Raw genomic sequence first — 19,368 nt, forward strand, 5'->3', positions numbered from 1 at the left:
ATTCATTAATTAAGAAACTATATTTGGATTAAAAAAAACTTGGAAGAACCTTCATAATATATATATAAATATATATATATATATACGTTGACAATTTTTTTTGTTTAAAAAAAAGTTTGCTCTCTCCTTAGAGAGACACCTTGAATGCCATGTCAGAAAGTCGAGCATCGACAGCACGACACGTGTTTGATGGGTTGCTAACGCCGCATTTCATTAAACGTTACCTTTGTGGGCTTTGTCTTCTGAGTTGAGCGTTGGGCTGTGAAGTTCGTTGTTCTGTCGAACCTGATTGAGTGATGTTCTCGCTAACCCTAATACGGCGGAGAAAAAACCAAGGTCCTCTTCCCCCTTCGAAGGGCGGTGACCTGATGCGTTTGCACTTCTTCACATCAGTCGAAACGGTATGAATGAAGGCTTCGTGATTAATCTCATTGATTCACTCCCCCCACTGCGTCGTCTTCAATGCTTCTTCGATCTAAAAGGCTGTGATTTCTTAGTATAAATATGTGTGAGTGCTGCTCTCCTTGATCTCATCTTATCTTTGTATCTCTTCTATTTCATACTAATAGATCGTGTTATGGCTAATTTCAGGGAGGCTAGCAAGCAATGGGGCAAGCGGCGGAGCAAGCACGGAGCAAGCGGCAGAGAGCTAATGGACCAAGTGACGGGCAGATCAAGATGGATAGCCATGGAACAAGTTACGGAGAGTGTGAAGAGAGAGATAGCATCGATTGCTGCAGTTCAAGCTCTCACATGGGAGCCGATAGGCTATCGGACATGGTGAGTTTATAAGAGCTGGAATTTTTTTTATTTTTTTGTACGATAAAGGGAATGAAGGATTAGTTTAAGGGAAATTAGGTGAGATGACGCTACAAAAAAGCATAATTGATTGAGTAGCCAATTACCCTAACTTTTCACTGTTTCACATGTCTTTTATATAATATTGCTGTATTACCCCTGCTTGAAACCGGAGAAACCTGCTAGAAAAAAATAAAATTAAAAATTACTATTTTGCAAAAATATGTCGTGTCTCTTCCAGATTCACACCCCTTTGAATAGTTTCACTCCAGATTCTCTCCACCGCGTTTTCTCTGATTACAATCCCTTGCTGATTCGCATTCACATTCCAATTTGTGTTGATCCTTGCCGAAAAGACCTGTGTAGTGGCGATCACCTCCATCTATGCAAACGGCACCATCTTCCGTCACCACCGTATGTTCTTCTCTTCTATTTACTGTATCAACAACAAAATCTGTCTCTCTGATACGGTTATATGTATTATCTCCATTGATGTTGCGAGATACAGTTACATTTTTTGGCAGTGGATGAAGTTGATCGGAGAAGATAAACAGTGTCTGTTTATTTTGTTCTATTCTATTCGCATATGGAATAGAAATGTAAAACAATATGTGTTATGTTTGTTCTATTCTATTCGCATATGGAATAGAAATGTAAAACAATATGTGTTATGTTTGTTCTATTCCTGTTATGAAATGCGATATATTCTGCTACTCTTCTATTTTATCATGTTCCATTCCATTTGATGATTACTAAAGAGTGTTTTATTTTGTTAAGAAATATAGTTTTTGAACAAGTAAATATCGTGCTATGATCTAGATTGTGTAGTTTAATATTACATAATATAATTTAATTTTACATAATATATGTAATTTTTAGACTTTGATATTTGGGTTTAGGATTTATATTTGGGTTTAGGGTTTATATTTTGGTTTAGGGTTTAGTGAATATAATTTAGGGTTTAGTATTTAGAAGGTGAGGGGATATGGTTGGGGGATCAGTATTAACTTCTTCCATGAAATCATAGATATTTCATCATTTTGTTCCATTCGGGTTTAGTTTATGAAAGATTGGGGCTGACATTGGATTAGGGTTTATATTTCCGTGTAGGGTTTATATTTAGGGTTTAGGGATTAAAGTTTAGGGTATAGTTGGGTACAGTTGGGTCACATTGACCTTTTCCATGAAATCATAGATATTTCATAATTTCACCAATATATACCATGCTATTTATTTTGTTACATTCTATTTGGGTTTATGGTTTATATTTGAGTTTAGTGATTAGTGAATATAGTTTAGGGTTTAGTATTTAGAAGATGAGGATGTATAGTTGGGATCAACATCAACTTCTTCTACGAAATTATAGACATTTCATAATTTTACCAATATATACCATATTATTTATTTTGTTTCATTCTATTTGGGTTTAGAATTTATATTTGGGTTTAGAGTTATGTATTTGAGTTTAGGGTTTATTGATTAAGGTTTAGGGTTCAGTATTAAGGGGTTGGGGTGGGATTTGGATAATGTTTAGTATATATGGGTTAGATTTGGGATAATGTTTAGTATTAGAGTATGTGAGTGAGGTTAGAAATCTGTTTTATTTCGATGATGTGGAATAGAACACTGAAACATATGTATGTGGTCATAAATATGTGACGTGGTTCCTTATATTCACTCAGATGTGATTTAAATATTAGCTATACCTCAATTTGTTTACGTCATCTAACTTTCTATCTTTTACCGGTTACTTGCACCAACCAAGGGTATTACCGGATCAAATGGGCCTTAAATGTTAGTTACCCAATTACGTCAAAATCAATGACATTCTCTTAATTTCACTTCAAATTTTGGCTATTTGGCTAATTGACCCTTAGTTTAAGGTGATTTATTTTTGCCAAAAATAGGTTTGTTCTTTTGTCTCCTTCACACTTTCCCCTTTCTCATATTTTCGTCTCTTTCTCAGTAAATTCCAAGTTGTTTCTTCTTCTTTTTTAATTGCGTCAATCAAACAGTTTGAACGTCACGCTCTCTCCAGTCTTCTTCTTTATTCATTTTATAAATATCAAGTGATGATCCAAATCGATTCTCAACTTTCCTCTCCCTTATAATTCTGATTTATGGAGCCTTCTGGTTTGATTGTTTTTGTTGGCTTATCCGAACCAATCGTCTCTCACTTCTGAGAAATCGACAAGGAGAGCGATGTAGTAAGAAACGGAGAGAACGAGATGGAGAGCAACATAGTAAGTGACAGAGGTATTGAGATGAAGAGCGTAACGGAGAAGTCGAGTATAGACACGAAGCAAGTGAATAAGATGGAGCACTTTTATATATCTTCTGGTCAGATCTGCTTAAATAAGTTTAGCTATGACCAAAACTAAGAAACAATACACATAAGTTTGATATTGTTTATGCTATTTTCCTAAATATTGTTTATCCTATTTTTCAATTTCAGACGAAGTGGTCTTGCTTGATGTTATTTGATCTCCAGATATTGACATCGTTCACGATTCTTAAAGGTAATCAAATATTTTCCATACATGGGTTTTTCACAAGGAAGAACCAAGAGAGACAATGAGATGTCAATGAACCGAATCTGGATGCTTTTGTCGTGAATTATGACTATACATTTCTTCTTCTTTTGAGCTTCTGAGCATCAAATATGTTTACACAAGAACGATATGAATCATGTGTTTATGACGAATGACTTCTGAGGCTTTCAGATGATTTGCAATGATATGCTCAATGACTTTGGTAGACATACATTGGGATTCCGTTAATAATTTGTTTGTATGAATTAGAGGATATAGTTATGCAACAATGGATCCAAATCAATCAGCTAAAAATTTGCATGTATTTCCTTCACTCTGTATATAGATATGAATTGTCAAAGATTAATCCCAACTTCAAGATTGTCCTTAATTTTTTTTAAAGTGACTGGAGAAGTACGAGGACTACTTGAAGCTCAAATCAAGAGTAGAGATCTTACAACATTCACAACAGTACATAGCGTTATTCATTACACATCTTGAAACGTGAATGCTTACTCCACGTCTCCAGCAACTTAACTCTTCTGACTTTAGGCATTTGCTAGGTGAAGAGATAGCCGGGATGGGAGTGGAAGAGCTTGAGCAGCTACAACGTCAAGTAGATACATATCACTAAGGCTCATATTAGACTTTTCTTCAATAGAATAATGCAGGTTACCGACTTTCATTTAATCCAAAAATATTTAATCAAAATAACAACATGATCTCCGAATTTTTTTTTTTTTTATAAATTGGCTAAATTCTATTTATTTTTTGTTTGTTTATATTATAATATCGTTTTCGATCTACAATTTTCTTAAAATGCTTCATAAATTATTATAAATTCATATAAAATAAATTTTTTAATAACTTTCCGCCCGTAGGGCGGGCCGACCATAGTATATATATATATATATATAACTACTATTAACACATATAAGATTCTAAAATATATAAATTGAATTCAACCACTCCAATAATGTTACCAAGTCCATACCTGCTTTTCTCGTCCGCGTCTTTATAACCTCTAGCTATTTTATATATACATCACCAACCCTTGATAACTATTTTCTTATAAGACTTCATAATATTCGTCTACTTTATATTAAGACCACAACACTCGATCTCCTCTTCATAATCTTCAGCTCCTGTCAGGTTATCATTAAGGTAGAATGATCCAAACCGATCACAACCAATCTTCTGGTAATCCTCTTCTTCAGTCAATTTTTTAACTGAAGATCGATATCGATATCCGTATTAATTTTGCAAGAGTTAGTCCATAAACATTAATTAGTTATGTAACTTAATTACTAATCTTTTTAGCTGCTGTAGTGGAAAAACCTCCACAGGGGCCGTACACAAGCCCCCCGCCGATAGGCTATCCGACAAGGGATGCGATGTTGAGTGATCCTCCTCCGCCCGCAGTGGAGACGAAGTCCAAGGGCGATGGGTTTTGGAAAGGATGGTATATACGTATTCTTTCAATTTACTTTTATAAGATTAATACGTTGATCAATTTACTGCTAAATACTCAAAATTAAACCATTGACTGTTACGTACATTGCTAAAAGAAATGTTGTGTGTTTTAGGTTTTCGAAAACTGTTGCTATTTTTAAATAAACTCATGCATCTCTACATAATAATTGTAAAGATAAAAAATGGACAACTAATCTAATAAGTGGTCTTGTCTTTTGGCAGTTGTGCTGCCATATGCTGCTGTTGTGTTCTGGACGCATGCTTCTGAGACTTCGGAGTTTACAATTTTACGAAAATTATTGCTGTAATAAAAATAAGTTTATGTTTGATGATAGTTGTTTTACTTAATTACTCTCTATGTGGAATATACTCTGAGGATTGTTATGTTTCGGGTTATTAAGTGAACGTATTATACACTAAAGTGAATTAGGGTTGCCGAACTGTATCCATAAAACAAGTCAATTAGTACCAAATGGATGTGATAGGGTTCATCACGCGCAGTTGTTAATGACCTAAACGAGAGGATTGGCTCTGGTTAACCCAAATTGAATAATTAAGTGAGAAAATGTTTGATTTTCTTTTTTTGTTTTTCCTTAAAAAAAAATTCAATCCAACACTTATCTAATCACACAAAGACCTCATAGAAAAAAGGGAAATTTGGCTGTATAACCTTCAAACAAATTATAATTCATTCTATGTCTAAATACCCTAATACACCAATACACCATGCATCTTTTATATAATAATACTACTATGCCCTCTTACACAACCGGTAAAACCTGTAAACTAAAAAAAACTAAATTAATAATACTTACCTTACACACATACAACGTGGCCTTTGGAGAATCACATACCTTGTAGAACGTGGGTTGTTTCTTCTCCATTTTTGATCCACTGTGTAACCACCAAAACCATTTCTGGAGTAGCTTTGCCTATGAGATGCCCATCTGCAATGACTCGCTTCGCTACTGACAAAAAGCTTTGCGCATCTAAAATCTATGGAGTCGCCGACAACGTAAACGGCACCGCCGCAAGGTTCGTCAACTCTTCCTTCAATCACCTTAATCTTTTTGGTTTACGAGGCGGTTACATGTACTATTCTCACGGATGTTGCCAGTTACACATATCTTTCTCGCTGTGAATATCCTTGAATTGATCGGAGAAGATGAACAGTTTTTGTAACATTGTGTTCTATTCTATTTTATGCGTATAGAATAGAAATGTAAAACAATATGTATTATGAATGTTTTATTCATGTTATGTAATGTAAAATAGTCTGTTACTATATGTATTTATCATGTATCGTTCCAGTTGATGATTAATAAAGAAGGTGTTATTTTCTTCACCAAGTACTATACTATGTATTTTTTTACATTCTATTTGGGTTTAGAGTTTATATTTGGGTTTAGGGTTTATTGATTAAGATTTAGGGTTTAGTATTTGGAAGGTGGGGTTGAGGTTTGATGGTGACCCTATCATGTATCGTTCCATTTGACGATTAATAAAGAGTGTTCTGTTTTGTTCACCAATATGTACTATACTATGTATTTTGTTTCATTCTATTTGGGTTTAGGGTTTATACTTGGGTTTAGGGTTTATACTTGGGTTTAGGGTTTAGTGATTTAAATTTAGGGTTTAGTATTTGGAAGGTAGGGGTTGAGGTTTGGGTTTAGTGATAGCCATAGTATTTAGGAGTTGGGATAGTGTTTAGTATTTAAAGATTATGGATGTGGTTTTAGTATTTCTATAATACTTAGTGATTAGGGTGATTAGTGACTAGAATTTAGGGTTTAGTATTTAGAAGGTGAGGGGGTATGGTTGGGGTCAGCGTTAACTTCTTTCATGCAATCATAGACATTTTATAGTTTCACCAATATGTACTATGTTATTTATTTTGTTCCATTCTATGGGTTTTGTGTTTATATTTGAATTTTGGTTTATAGGTTCTTGCCTAGGGTTTAGATTTACTAAGTAAATGTTTGGGTATAGTAAACCATATTATATACATTCTATTTGGGTTTATACTTCCTTGATTAGGGTTTAGCTTAATCTATTTATTTAGGTTTAGCGTTTAGGGTATATTTAGATTAAGGTTTAGTGACTGGAATTTAGGGATTAGTATTTAGAAGGTGAGGGGTATGGTTGGGTCAACACTAACTTCTTTCATGCAATCATAGACATTTTATAGTTTCACCAATATGTACTATGTTATTTATTTTGTTCCATTCTATTTGGGTTTTGTGTTTATATTTGGGTTTAGGGTTTATATTTGAGTTAGGGTTTAGTGATTAGAGTTTAGGATTTAATATTTGGAAATTTATGTTTTTTTGGGTTTAGGGTTTATACACTTTTTATTTTTTTAAAAAATTATGTTTCTATCTGCTCATTCTACTTCATATAGTAAATAAATATGTTATAAGTAAATTTGTGACATGAGTTCTGTTACCTGATGTGTTTGTAAATAATAGTGATTCATTATTGACCAGCAATAAGAAAATTTTGGGTGGATTAAATTGGTACGTGGCTGCATGTGTTTCTATCAAATAAAGTAGTATTTAATTTAATCTTTACCCTACGTTATTTTGACCAAGTCATATCTAGCAATACAATATTACCGGATGATTAATGGAAGAATGGGCAGAACCGGATAACAATTGGCATAAATGATAGATATTATATTACGTCAAAATCAATGCTACTCACTTAATTTTGATGCCAAAGTTGGTTATTCAGCAAATTGACCCAAGAAAAAAACATGCACAAACACATGTCACGTTCAAGTGCGGATCACCGTTGTGTATATATATATATAGGGATGTATCATAAGATATATAATTTGTTATTACTGTTAAAATTATAACAGTTACCGAGTTTATTCAACAAGACAAGTATAAGTAAAACTTAAAAATCACATGTTCAAACGAAATTTAAAATAAAAAAAATTAAAGATTACATTAATAAAATAATTTTTCTCGAAACTTTATCGAATCACAATTCATGTGGAGCTAGTATTTGCAAATTCATCAATCTTGAAAATCACTCGATCAACGTTAAAAAAAAATGTTTGAAACAGAATTAATTGAAAGCTTGTATTTACTCACTTGATTACAAACATACATGGAGGATCCTATATAAACTAATTACAGTTTGTAGATCCTCAAAGAGAGGAGGGAATATAGGAAACAGAGTATATACGATAAGCATAAACGTAACAAGAATATTTGACATATTCTTTCACCCTCCCGCAGTGAGATCGTTGGCGCAGCGAACGCTTAAGCTGGATCGGAAGTCTGTGAACAGCGACGTTGGAAGGCCCTTCGTGAAGATGTCTGCGTATTGGAGTGAGGATGGAACATGAATGACTTTGACTTGCCCAAGTGCAACCTTCTCCCGAACAAAGTGAAGGTCGATCTCTATATGTTTTGTTCGTTGATGCTTCACCGGATTAGAGGACAAGTAGACAGAGCTGATGTTGTCGCAGAAGACCAAGGTAGCTGTGCGTAGTGGGCAGTGTAGCTCCAGTAGAAGATTACGTAAGAAGCAAGTCTCAGCTACTGCGTTTGCTATGCCTTTGTACTCGGCCTCCGCACTCGATCTTGACACCGTTTGTTGTCTTTTTGAAGACCAAGAGATCAGGTTTTCTCCAAGATAGACAGCATAGCCAGATGTGGAGCGTCTTGTGTCAGGTCATCCAGCCCAATCGGCGTCTGAGTATGCTGTGAGTGTGGTAAGCTTGGACTTGTAAATTTGAAGGCCATGGGCGCTGGTTCCTTGAATGTACCTTATAATTCGTCGAAGCTCTGTTGCTCGCGAGGATCGTGCATGAACAGACAGATCTGTTGGACGGCGTAGGCGATGTCTGGCCTGGTGAAGGTGAGGTATTGCAGAGCCCCGGCGAGGCTGCGGTACTCAGTGGGATTTTTGATACGATCACCAATGTTAGCAGACAGCTTGGAGTTGACATCGACTGGGGTAGAGACTGGTTTGCACTCAGACATTCCAGCCCGCGAAATGATCTCTGTCGCATATTGTTTTTGAGTTAGGAGGACTCCCATCTTGTTGTACTCGACTTTGATCCCAAGAAAATAGTGTAGTTTTCCCATGTCTGTAATAGGAAACTCCTGTTTCAGCTTCAATATTATTCCTGAAATCAATTCTTGTGATGAACCTGTTATCACAATGTCATCTACATAAAGTAGGAGATAAGCAAGATGTTGTCCTTGACGTAGAACAAACAGGGAGTGGTCACTTTTGCTCGTAACAAAACCAAGGCGAGAGAGAGATGATGAGAACCGAGCATTCCAAGCACGCGGGGCTTGTTTAAGCCGTAAAGGGCTTTGTGCAGCTTGCATACATAATGCGGTTTTGTTTTATCAACAAATCCTGGAGGTTGGTGCATATAGATTGTCTCATTGATGGAGCCATGAAGGAAGGCGTTTTTGACGTCTAGTTGCCGCATTTCCCAACCATTGGAGACTGCTAGGTTCAGCACCATTCTTATCGTCGCAGGCTTTACAACAGGACTGAATGTCTCGTCGAAGTCAACTCCTTCTTGTTGTGATTTGCCATTTGCCACAAGGCGGGCTTTGTGTCGTTTAGGATTTCCATCTGCATCACATTTAAGCTTGTACAACCACAATGAGTTAATAATGTTAGCTCCATAAGGCCTAGGTACTAAGCTCCAAGTCTTATTTTTAATTTGAGCATCGTACTCATCCGTCATAGCTGGGTTCCAGTTCGGATCATCTAAAGCTTTTTGATGGCTTGTAGGAATCCTAGACACAGAAGAGGTATATAGAGAATAAACTTTCTTTGGCTTGTGAATTCCAGCCTGGCTTCTCGTCACCATACGCTGCACTGGAACTGTAGGAGGTTGAGCGCGAGTTGTATTCGACGTGGTGGTAGACGAGGCTGGCTGGAGAGGAGATGAAACTGACTGAGGTTGAGGAGCTTGAAGGATCTCTTTAAAGATAGGTGAAGGAGTTTCTGTTTCAAGGAAATCAAAAACTTGAGAATTTTGTGAGGCTTTTTCTGCTTTGGGAAAAGTATGTTCATCAAAAACGACATGTCTAGATATAATGATACGATTGGTTTTAAGATCTAGACATCTATATCCACGATGATGAAGTGGATATCCAAGAAACAAACACGGGGTTGACCGAGGAGAGAGTTTGTTTGTAGAGGCTGTATGTAAGTTTGGAAAACAAAGACAGCCGAATATACGAAGGTGATTATAACTTAGTTTTTGATTGAACAGTTTGAAGTGAGGTGTTAGATTACCATAAGCTCTCTCGGTCGAGGTGGTTGGAGCCGCCATCGAAGATGTAGAAGAACAGAGGAGAGATCACGAAACAAGAAAAAAATAATAAGAGAGGATCAGAGAGTAGACTCTGATACCATGAAAGCTTGTATTTACTCACTTGATTACAAATGTACATGGAAGATCCTATATAAACTAATTACAGTTTGTAGATCCTCAAAGAGAGGAGGGAATATAGGAAACAGAGTATATACGATAAGCATAAACGTAACAAGAATATTTGACATATTCTTTCATTAATATCTTAATATTACTTTTTTTTCTTGGGTTCAAATCTTAATATTAAACTCTGAAATGAAGTTTTGAACTTATTAGTTTTCGTAAACCAAAAAATAGGTCAAACGTAAAATTGCGTTAAGATTTTGACCTTAATTCTGTAAACCCAAACTTGTTAATAGTGATATCTTTAGGCCCAGCACATGTTATATGGGCCGAATCAGATGCATTTCACGCCTTTAGGGTTTGCTCATAGCACAGAGTATATATACCAAAAAACCTAATCCCTTCCGTCGTTTCTCTCAGCAACTTAGCATTTCGCCGGAAGAGGAGCCATGGTTAAGTTTCTTAAGCAGAACAAAGCGGTGATCCTCCTTCAAGGCCGTTACGCCGGCAAGAAGGCTGTGATCATCCGTTCCTTCGACGACGGAAACCGCGAGCGTCCTTACGGACACTGCCTCGTCGCCGGACTCAAGAAGTACCCTAGCAAGGTCATCCGCAAGGACTCGGCCAAGAAGACGGCGAAGAAGTCGAGGGTCAAGTGTTTCATCAAGGTGGTGAATTACCAGCATCTGATGCCTACTCGTTACACGCTTGACGTGGATCTGAAGGAAGTGGCCACTCTCGAAGCTCTGTCTTCGAAGGATAAGAAGGTGGCGGCTCTTAAGGAGGCCAAGGCTAAGCTCGAGGAGAGGTTCAAGACTGGAAAGAACAGGTGGTTCTTCACCAAGCTCAGGTTTTGAGAACGTTTTTATCTTTTGTATTGGAATCTAGAATGAATGTGGAACATGTTTTGGATGATTTAAGACTTTGGTTTGGAATTTAATTCTGGAAGTTTTCTTTTTAATTATACTGGTGCCTTTATTTATATATCATCACAGGTTAAATAGTTGAATTAGGTTTGTGTGTGAAAAGCCAAATGATTAAATATGGTTTCCATGGATTGTTATTGAAATTCTCTGTATTCGTTTTTTTTTCAAATGGTATGAGTTAAGGTCTAGGCTTTTGTTACACTCGATTTGGAATAAGTAGTGTTACTCAAGTATTGCCATTATAGTGTCTGCCATTGATTGTATGAAAGCATGCTTAAGTTGTCATTGTAGTCTGTCATGATTCTATTAGAGATAGAAGTTGATCACCAACTGCATTATGATAAATAATTTGTACAAAAAACAAAAACTCAAATACCAAAGAAACTAACAATAAATTTTCAAAAATATATTTTGAAGATCTTTGGCATTGGCGGAAAACGCAATAAACTTATAAATAGTATTACATCAGTTACAGTGGTTACAATTACAATACGTACAGCTATAACAAAACAACTTTTCCACTTATTGTCAGTAACGATTCATTTAGAAAATAAGCATAAAGGTAAACAAATATTCGTCTTTAACGAGGATACAAATCTGTGACTGAGGGGCATCATCAACTGAATCAAGCATGAAGGTAAACAAACATTCGTCTTCAATAAGGATATAGATCTGTGACAGAGGTATTATCAACAGAATCAATCGGGTCTTTTCTGGGTATACTCTGAAAGAAAGTACCTGGCTTCCTAGGCACGGGCAAGGTCACAGTATTACTAGTGAGCATCAGTATAATGTTTGACAACGTAGGACGATCTACAGGATCTTCTTGAACACACAAAAGACTGATATGGATACACCGAACAACTTCACTCCTTTGGCAATTATCTACAATAACTGGATCCACAAGGTCCAGAGGTGCTCCATTAGTCCAAAGTCTCCACGCCTATAAATTAGTAATCAATCAATTAATCAGTATATGCGATCATGGTCAGGTAACTATAGAACTCGATTAGCTCAAAGCTTACATAAGAGACAAAGTTATGTATGCCGTCTGTTGGGTTGAAGCTGCTATTCTGCTTGCCGCTTATAATCTCAAGAACTAACACACCAAAGCTATAGACATCTGATTTCATTGAGTACTGACCATGCATTGCATACTCGGGAGACATGTAACCACTGAAACTCGCAACAAAAACAATGTCAACAGAAAAGCAAAACCTCTAATGTATGAGAAGTTAAGAGGAAGACTTACTAGGTACCAACTATTCTGTTAGTGTTTTGTTGGGTTTGGTCTAATCCAAAGATCCTAGCCATTCCAAAATCTGCAATTTTTGGATTCATATCCGTATCCAAGAGAATGTTACTCGCTTTGAGGTCACGGTGTATGATTGTGAGTCGTGAATCTTGATGAAGGTACAGAATCCCTCGAGCAACTCCACTTATAATGTTGTATCGTCGTGTCCAATGAAGCTGGCCTTGCTTTGCAGGGTCTGTTCACATCCATTTATTACAGTTATTTGTAACGATTTGCATCCCCCAGTCTCAAGAATCATTGAAACAAAGCACTAAATGCAACTAACCAAAGAGAACGTAATCAAGGCTTTTGTTGGGCACATACTCGTAGACTAGTACTCTTTCTTCTCCTTGTAGACAAAATCCGAGAAGTTTAACCAAATTTCTGTGCTGTAGCTTTGCAACAAGGACAACCTCGTTCTTGAATTCTGATTCGCCTTGTCCTGATGACTTTGACAGTTTCTTCACTGCAATTTCAGTCCCATCCAATAATGTACCCTGCCGTTTTCATCAGCATCATCCCATTATCTAAAACGTGTTGGCACAAAAATTTGAAGACAAAACACAAACTAGGACAGTTAAGGAAGCACTATTACCTTGTAAACCTCACCAAATCCACCTTGACCAATCATATTACCCTCTGAAAAATCAGCTGTAGCAGTTTGAATTGATCTATAGTCAATCTGTAATGAGTCTGCGGTTGTTATATTATCTCCTGTTGCACCATGAAACCCTTAGATGCTAGGATTGATACAACTCAAAGTTCAAACCCAAAAAGAATGGTAATAAATGTAATTTTTACCATCAAATGCATTTGATTTTGGATAAGCCTTCTTTGCCACCTTTGCAAGGAAACAATAACCAGCTATGAAAAGCAGAACAACCACTATAATAGCCACAACAATGGCTACCACTAACACAGTTGATTTTCCACCTTTCCCTGCTTTCCAAACATCATTTGCATAAGATCAGGTAATGGGAGATCAATAACAAATCAAAATTGTGTAAGAAGGTGGAATCTTTCTATCTTGGTACTGTTTTCGAGAAATTAGGGTCAAAAGTAGAGGCAGAAGACGGATGAGAAATCTTTAATTGACGTGAGATTAAAACATAAGCACAATATGAAGTTAATCTTTAATTGACTTGAGATTTTTAATTTGTGTCATTGAATTTGTTTTCTTTTTGTATTTTAAAATTTGCACTAAAGTAAAATATCAAATTAATTTATAACTAAACTATTCAATTTCTAATTTAAAAAAAAATATATATATATATATATATATATATATATATATATATCTATATGTATATATTTCCTATTCTAAAATAACAAAAGCTAATAATTTTTAATAATTATTTTATAACTAATAAATTAAATTTGAATGTAATATTTAATTATAAATTATAAATTATTATTATTCAATTTAAATTTAAATAAAAATAAAAATATCAGAATATTTTATTTATATTATAAGTATCATTTATAATTAAATTAAATAATAAATATAAAAAAAATTAATTATTTTTATAGAGTATATATTTAATATTATAGAGTATACACATAAATCAACAAAATAATATTTTTAAATTAACTAAATAAAGTGATATATTTATTTTTCTGGTAGATTCTAGAATTTTATTAAGTAAGTGTGCACATCAGACAACATATATTTATGTTCTTAAATAACCATAATTATTAAGTAAATATTATAAAATCAGATATTTAAATTAGTATTAGTTAACCACTAATTCATTAAATGTAATTTGTTAGTTAAAATATTACAATTTAGAAAAATATGTATATTCAACTTGATAAATAAAAATTTAAAAATTATTAAAAATTATATTATTTCTGCAATCATATGAATCAAGTTATAATTGATATTCATATGATTGGTGATTTGTAGGGGTTTTATATAAGATACAAGATGTTTAAATCAATATGTAACAAGTTAAAAAAAGGGTAAGAATTATTTTATTTTGATTACAAAATTTAAATAAAAATTGACAAAGACAATTTTTTAAAATATGAACGCATTTTAGTTAAAAACATCAAAAAATTAAAAAATAATAAGAAATAATTAAATAGATGGATTGCCTTTTTTAAAAAAATCTTTTATTTAATTATAATACTTAGATATTACAATAAAATAAATATAATTATTTTTAGCTTAATACTTTTAAAATCCAAAACTTTTTTTTTAAATTGCAACTATCCAACACTTTTTCTCAAACGAAATAAATGATAAAAAAAACAAAAAAACGGTTCAGAAATATAAGTATCTGAATTCACTGTCCATTTATCTTAGAAGTTTTCTTTATCTTGATTTTGAACTCTTTCCATTTCATCTTAATTGTCATTTTATACACACAAATTAAGAAAATATTTATTTTTTAAATATTTTCTAAATAAAAACATCATTACTTAACACCTAACCACATTTTAACCACTAACAAAAAAAAGCACATTTCAACCAATAGAAGAACAGACTGAATAATATAAAAAATTATATTGTATATAAAATTAATAAATTTATATTAAAATCCTAAAATAACATTTATTTTGAAACAATTTTTTTACCTAAAACAATAATTAAATAAAACGGAGGGAGTTTACTCTTAAGCTTTATTGCAATCATCCAATAGAAATAGAATCACCATCTTTTTTCCGATGTTCCATTTGTAAACAATTAAGAATATGAGTGAAACATGTTGTGTTTAGAAAGAAAGATGTCATTCTAGTGTTGCAAATATTTCTCATTGTAATTCTTTATTGGGATTCTTGAATTAAGGTTGCCGTCAAAACTCTGTGTTTTTATTGGTTTTATAAGACTATGGGGGTGATTGGTTGAGCTGTAGGAAGTGGTTTTAGATTTAATTTTCATTTACAACCTTAAATACTACCAATTATACTTTATTTTAGTTTTTAAACCTATAACCAAAAAATTAAAGCTACAGCAAAAACACAAAAAAATGGTTGTAAAAATCTTATTTTCTAAAGCCCCATTTTTTTAGCTGTAGGAAATTTTAAAGCTACATTATTTAAAGCTAAATCAAAAATTCTAGAGACAAAATGCTAAAGTAAATTTTCTACAGTTACAACCCAACCAATCACCCCCTATATATATACGATGAAGGTGTTGAAAATTTTATTCAACTATTGAATCTATATAATAGAAGTGTTGAAAAACTTAAAACAAAAATGTGGATTCATTTGTGTTGAAAGTAAGAAAAATGGGATCCACTTTGATAATGTGGTATAGTTTTATACATCATAATTTTAAATATAAAATATTGTATAACAAATATTTTTTTCGAATAAAGATATTTATACCAAAATTTATATTTTTATGATCTAAAAATAAAAACTTGGTTTAGTTGATATGAAAACAATTTTTTTATTATTAAATGAATAATTATGTGGAAAAATAAATGATGTGGAATAATAAATGTAAAAAGACGGTGTTGAATAAGAAAACCATTCTACATGGTATAAAACGTTAAAATGTTTGTGACACATGTTAGCATCGTTCAGAATTTCATTTTGGATAGGTAAGTGCATTTAATCCGGATCTGAAATCTCGAATCAGAACTAATCGAAAATATTTGTCACCGAACCGAAAATTTACAAGTATTTAGTTGGGTCCAAAATTAGTTTATTCAAAGAACAAGAACCGAAAAGAGATCCCGCAATCTGACTGACTTAAAATTAATAGTCGTTTTATCTGATGATATGAATAAATCTGAACCCGGAAAACCCGACTCCATAAGAACCGATTTATACCCGATTTAACAACATGAATATTCAAGACTATGACTCCATGTATTTTATTTTTTATTTTTTATATTTTTATTTATGATTTAGTTTTTATATCTTTTTATTACCATATTTATTATTATTTTTAGTATTTTTAAGTAATTGGAAACTTTAAATGTCAAATTTAAGGTCTAAATTTGTTTAATTCCAGTTATTAGTAGTTAAATTTTGGTTATTTTGGTAGAACTTTAGATAAATGTGAAATTTTGCCTAAATTTCGATGAGGTTTACATTTTTGGATTTTTTGGGTCCTGAATATCTGAACCAATTAGAACCCGTTACATATCTAAAAGATCATAGATATTCTACATGTATTTTATTTATAGAGACAAACCGATCCGGATTTGAAAGAAACCAATCCGAACTAAAACAGTTCAGGTATCTAATTTGGTCTAGTGGTATAAGACAATAAGACTCTGATCCGTATGGAAGTGGCCTGAACTTGATCCGAAGACCCAAGCCAAATATCGGGTTTTACATGTCCTAATTTTTTTTTACACTGGTATTGTTAATATCGAGAAATTATGGCAATTTCTGAAACATGAATAAGATAGCGGAAGAAGATAGAGCTCTAACCAGGTCGCGGAGGGGTAGAAACCTCCGGTGGTGGTGGCGGCTTAGTTGTGGCGGATTCGTTGTAAAATAGGTAAAGCTCGTATCTTGAAGAACAGCTAGGCACAACAAATCTCGCCCCACTTTGGTCAGTGGCTAACTGATTGATGCTCTGTTGAAGGCAGCTCAAACAGTCTTCTCTTGTCAGATCTGGAGTGCACTGAACCAACCCGTACAAAGTCTGTGCTGCGGTCCAATTGGCTTTACTCACTGCGAATTTTCTCGAACTGCTCGCGGCTTCGGTGGCGGCTGGGTTCAGCGTCGACAAGACCAATTCTCTGAACCTGTCTTTTTCGCTAATCGAAACGTTTTTGGTGTTCGTCTGCTCGAAAACTCCACCGGTGCTCAGGCTCGAGAGGATATTCTTGTTAGAGTATCTGACCATGCACTGATCGTAATAAAGCACGACCTCTTTCTCCTCGGGACACCTATTTAACGTATCTTCCACGACATAGCCTACGCAGTTACGGCAAACCTCCGCCGAGACATCTCCACGGCAGAGGAAAAGGCCGGTGACCATGTCCGGGTCTTCCCCGGCGGTGGCGTTTTGGAATCCGGTGGAGTAAGAGGTGTCGGGGGAAGAGAGTGAAGACAAAACGGTTTCAAGATTGGTGAAGTAAGTGCTGTCGTTGGTATAAGTTGGCGTGCTTGGACAGATGTATCCTAGGTAAGTAGGATCCTGAGCGGAAGCTGTGAAGCAGCCAGTGATAAACGGGAAAAGAAAAAGGAAGATGAAAGAAGACATAACTGAGTTTCCTTGATTTGCGTTTCTCTTCAAGCGTTGTGGGTAATTCATATATACTTGCGAAGTAAAAGTTGATTTTTGATTTTCTCTGTCGATATTGGCGCGAAACTGATAATGCTTTTGTGGCCACTGGCGATTGGCGAGTGACGACGCATTGACGATGACGACCAAAAGTCAAGCTCTAAAAGTAAACGCGCCAACTTGTCTTGAGCTACTTTATTGAGAAACTATTATTATTAAAAAAGTTAAAATTAGTAAAAAAAGTAGAAAAAATATTGTCATACATCGATCTGTGAAGAAAGATGTGATAATATGGTGTAAAATGGATGAGTTTTTTCTTTCTTTGCGCGTTACCGTTTGTAGTGCGACTCTTACACAATACTATATATATGTTAAATAGATACACTACAAAATTATCGATGCATGGAAAAGATGAAGAAGAGGAAGAGCAAGAAAATGAGGAGAAAGAGAGAGGGAGAAGAGAAAAAAAGAAAGATAGAGAACCATAGGAACCATTGTCTCTCTTCCACTAATCATAGGAAAGAACAGAACGCAAGGACTTAGCTAAACAATTTCGTAGGGTCGATCTAGTATACAAATTAATCAAGTGTAGAACTTGATCTTTCTAATTTCAATAACCACGTGCCTTTGGTATTTTGTGGCATTTGTAAACAACACCACTACGTACTATAGATTTGTATGGAACTTTATCTTCGCATCTCAAGGCTTGGCAATAATCACTTTCAGTCACAGAGAGTTGAACATAGTAAAATAAGAAATTGAAAGATTTCGTTGAAATTGTTCGTTTGAAAATTTCTTGAAAAACTAATCATAGGTTATTCTCTCCGTCGAAACAAGAGGGCCGTTATGCTCATTACGAAACTTGTTGACGAGATAAAATATAACCAAGGTATAGCTTTTTGATCAGAGGTTGAATCGATCTCAGTATGAATTTGATCTAGCAGTGTAAACCTGAGATTTTCAAGAGTTGGCTTCTGCTGATTTTGATTATTAAGCGTAACGAGACTAAAAGAGTCGTGAAGCGAGTCAGAAAGACTGCCAAACATTTATCAACAGCAGCAGTTTAAGGGTCTATGCTACCATCCGCAAACGCAGTTTTGGCGATCGGTAGCGGTTGACAGCGTTTCGAAACAATCATACAACCCGCCACAAATCGTTTTAAAACGTTCTGAACCTCCTAAAATTAAAAATTGGTTTCAGCTAGCGTTTGCGGTTGTGGACGAATAAATAGATATAAATTTATTTTAAAAAATATTTTAAAATTTAAAATAAGGATATTATAATATATATATATACACATTTTATTTATTAATTTAAATTCACAAACAGTATCATAAATAAACATAATATTATTATAAATCATATTATATTAATAATCATTATATTTTATCACAATAGTATGTTTTTATATTTTTATAATGTTATAATATGTTAATATTGGTAATTTATTATTAAATCACTGCAATATCTCATAATCAACGAATCACAAATATTCTGCAAGCGCAACAATTTTCAAACGCAACAAAACACTTAGTAATGCTTGGAATCGCAACCATCTACGGCAAACTCTCACACCCGCAACCGCAACTGCTGAGTTTGAACCAGTCGGGTTCTTATCCGACTGGTACCCGTAGTTACTTCGGATAAAATAGTTACTTCTGAACTCTGTCAAAATAGTTACACATAGAATAACTCTCTATTCTGGATAAAGTAGTTACTTATAAAATTTT

General features: G+C 34.2%; 2 protein-coding genes, 1 long non-coding RNA gene and 1 other non-coding gene across 15 annotated transcripts; 3 read left to right on the forward strand and 1 right to left on the reverse strand.

The window, feature by feature from the left end:
* The first annotated feature begins 248 nt into the window (after positions 1–248).
* On the forward strand, positions 249–1,511 carry LOC117132532. The gene is made up of 2 exons (XR_004456149.1): positions 249–508; positions 592–1,511. It is a non-coding gene; the product is annotated as an uncharacterized LOC117132532 (long non-coding RNA).
* Positions 1,512–2,681: 1,170 nt separating this feature from the next.
* LOC103834697 lies at positions 2,682–5,223 on the forward strand. 9 transcript variants are annotated; one of them, XR_004456135.1, is made up of 5 exons: positions 2,682–3,138; positions 3,254–3,317; positions 3,733–4,529; positions 4,650–4,791; positions 5,025–5,223. It is a non-coding gene; the product is annotated as an uncharacterized LOC103834697 (transcript). The 9 variants fall into 9 exon arrangements; XR_004456141.1 differs by having other exon boundaries at positions 2,682–4,000; positions 4,482–4,529; XR_004456142.1 differs by having other exon boundaries at positions 2,682–4,000; positions 4,482–4,529; positions 4,659–4,791.
* Positions 5,224–10,622: 5,399 nt separating this feature from the next.
* On the forward strand, positions 10,623–11,206 carry LOC103834749 (60S ribosomal protein L27-3). Its single transcript, XM_009110833.3, has one exon. It carries the CDS (start codon positions 10,674–10,676, stop codon positions 11,079–11,081), a length of 408 nt encoding a protein of 135 aa, XP_009109081.1. The 5' UTR covers positions 10,623–10,673; the 3' UTR covers positions 11,082–11,206.
* A 371-nt stretch (positions 11,207–11,577) lies between these two features.
* Positions 11,578–18,833, reverse strand: LOC103834757 (cysteine-rich receptor-like protein kinase 10). Of its 4 annotated transcripts, none has more exons than XM_009110859.3 (7): positions 16,837–18,833; positions 13,246–13,386; positions 13,040–13,155; positions 12,731–12,941; positions 12,403–12,640; positions 12,176–12,326; positions 11,578–12,093 (listed from the first exon to the last, which is right to left on the reverse strand). In XM_009110859.3, exons 1-7 carry the CDS (start codon positions 17,666–17,668, stop codon positions 11,806–11,808), a joined length of 1,977 nt encoding a protein of 658 aa, XP_009109107.2. In that variant the 5' UTR covers positions 17,669–18,833; the 3' UTR covers positions 11,578–11,805. The 4 variants fall into 4 exon arrangements, with proteins under 4 accessions (XP_009109107.2, XP_033142772.1, XP_009109092.2 ...); XM_033286881.1 differs by having other exon boundaries at positions 13,246–13,383; positions 16,837–18,708; XM_009110844.3 differs by having other exon boundaries at positions 13,040–13,158; positions 16,837–18,696.
* Between the last annotated feature and the right edge of the window lie 535 nt (positions 18,834–19,368).

This window comes from Brassica rapa, chromosome A01 (assembly GCF_000309985.2).
Source record: "Brassica rapa cultivar Chiifu-401-42 chromosome A01, CAAS_Brap_v3.01, whole genome shotgun sequence".
NCBI lineage: Eukaryota > Viridiplantae > Streptophyta > Magnoliopsida > Brassicales > Brassicaceae > Brassica > Brassica rapa.

Excerpts from the sequence above, each read along its gene's own strand:
- LOC103834749 (XM_009110833.3), top strand. The coding sequence starts at position 10,674 with ATGGTTAAGTTTCTTAAGCAGAACAAAGCGGTGATCCTCCTTCAAGGC.
- LOC103834757 (XM_009110844.3), bottom strand. The coding sequence starts at position 17,668 with ATGAATTACCCACAACGCTTGAAGAGAAACGCAAATCAAGGAAACTCA. Across the intron at positions 13,159-13,245 it reads AAAATCAAATGCATTTGATG|GAGATAATATAACAACCGCA; the intron begins GTAAAAATTACA and ends ATGGTGCAACAG. Across the intron at positions 12,641-12,730 it reads CCTTGATTACGTTCTCTTTG|ACCCTGCAAAGCAAGGCCAG; the intron begins GTTAGTTGCATT and ends GGATGTGAACAG.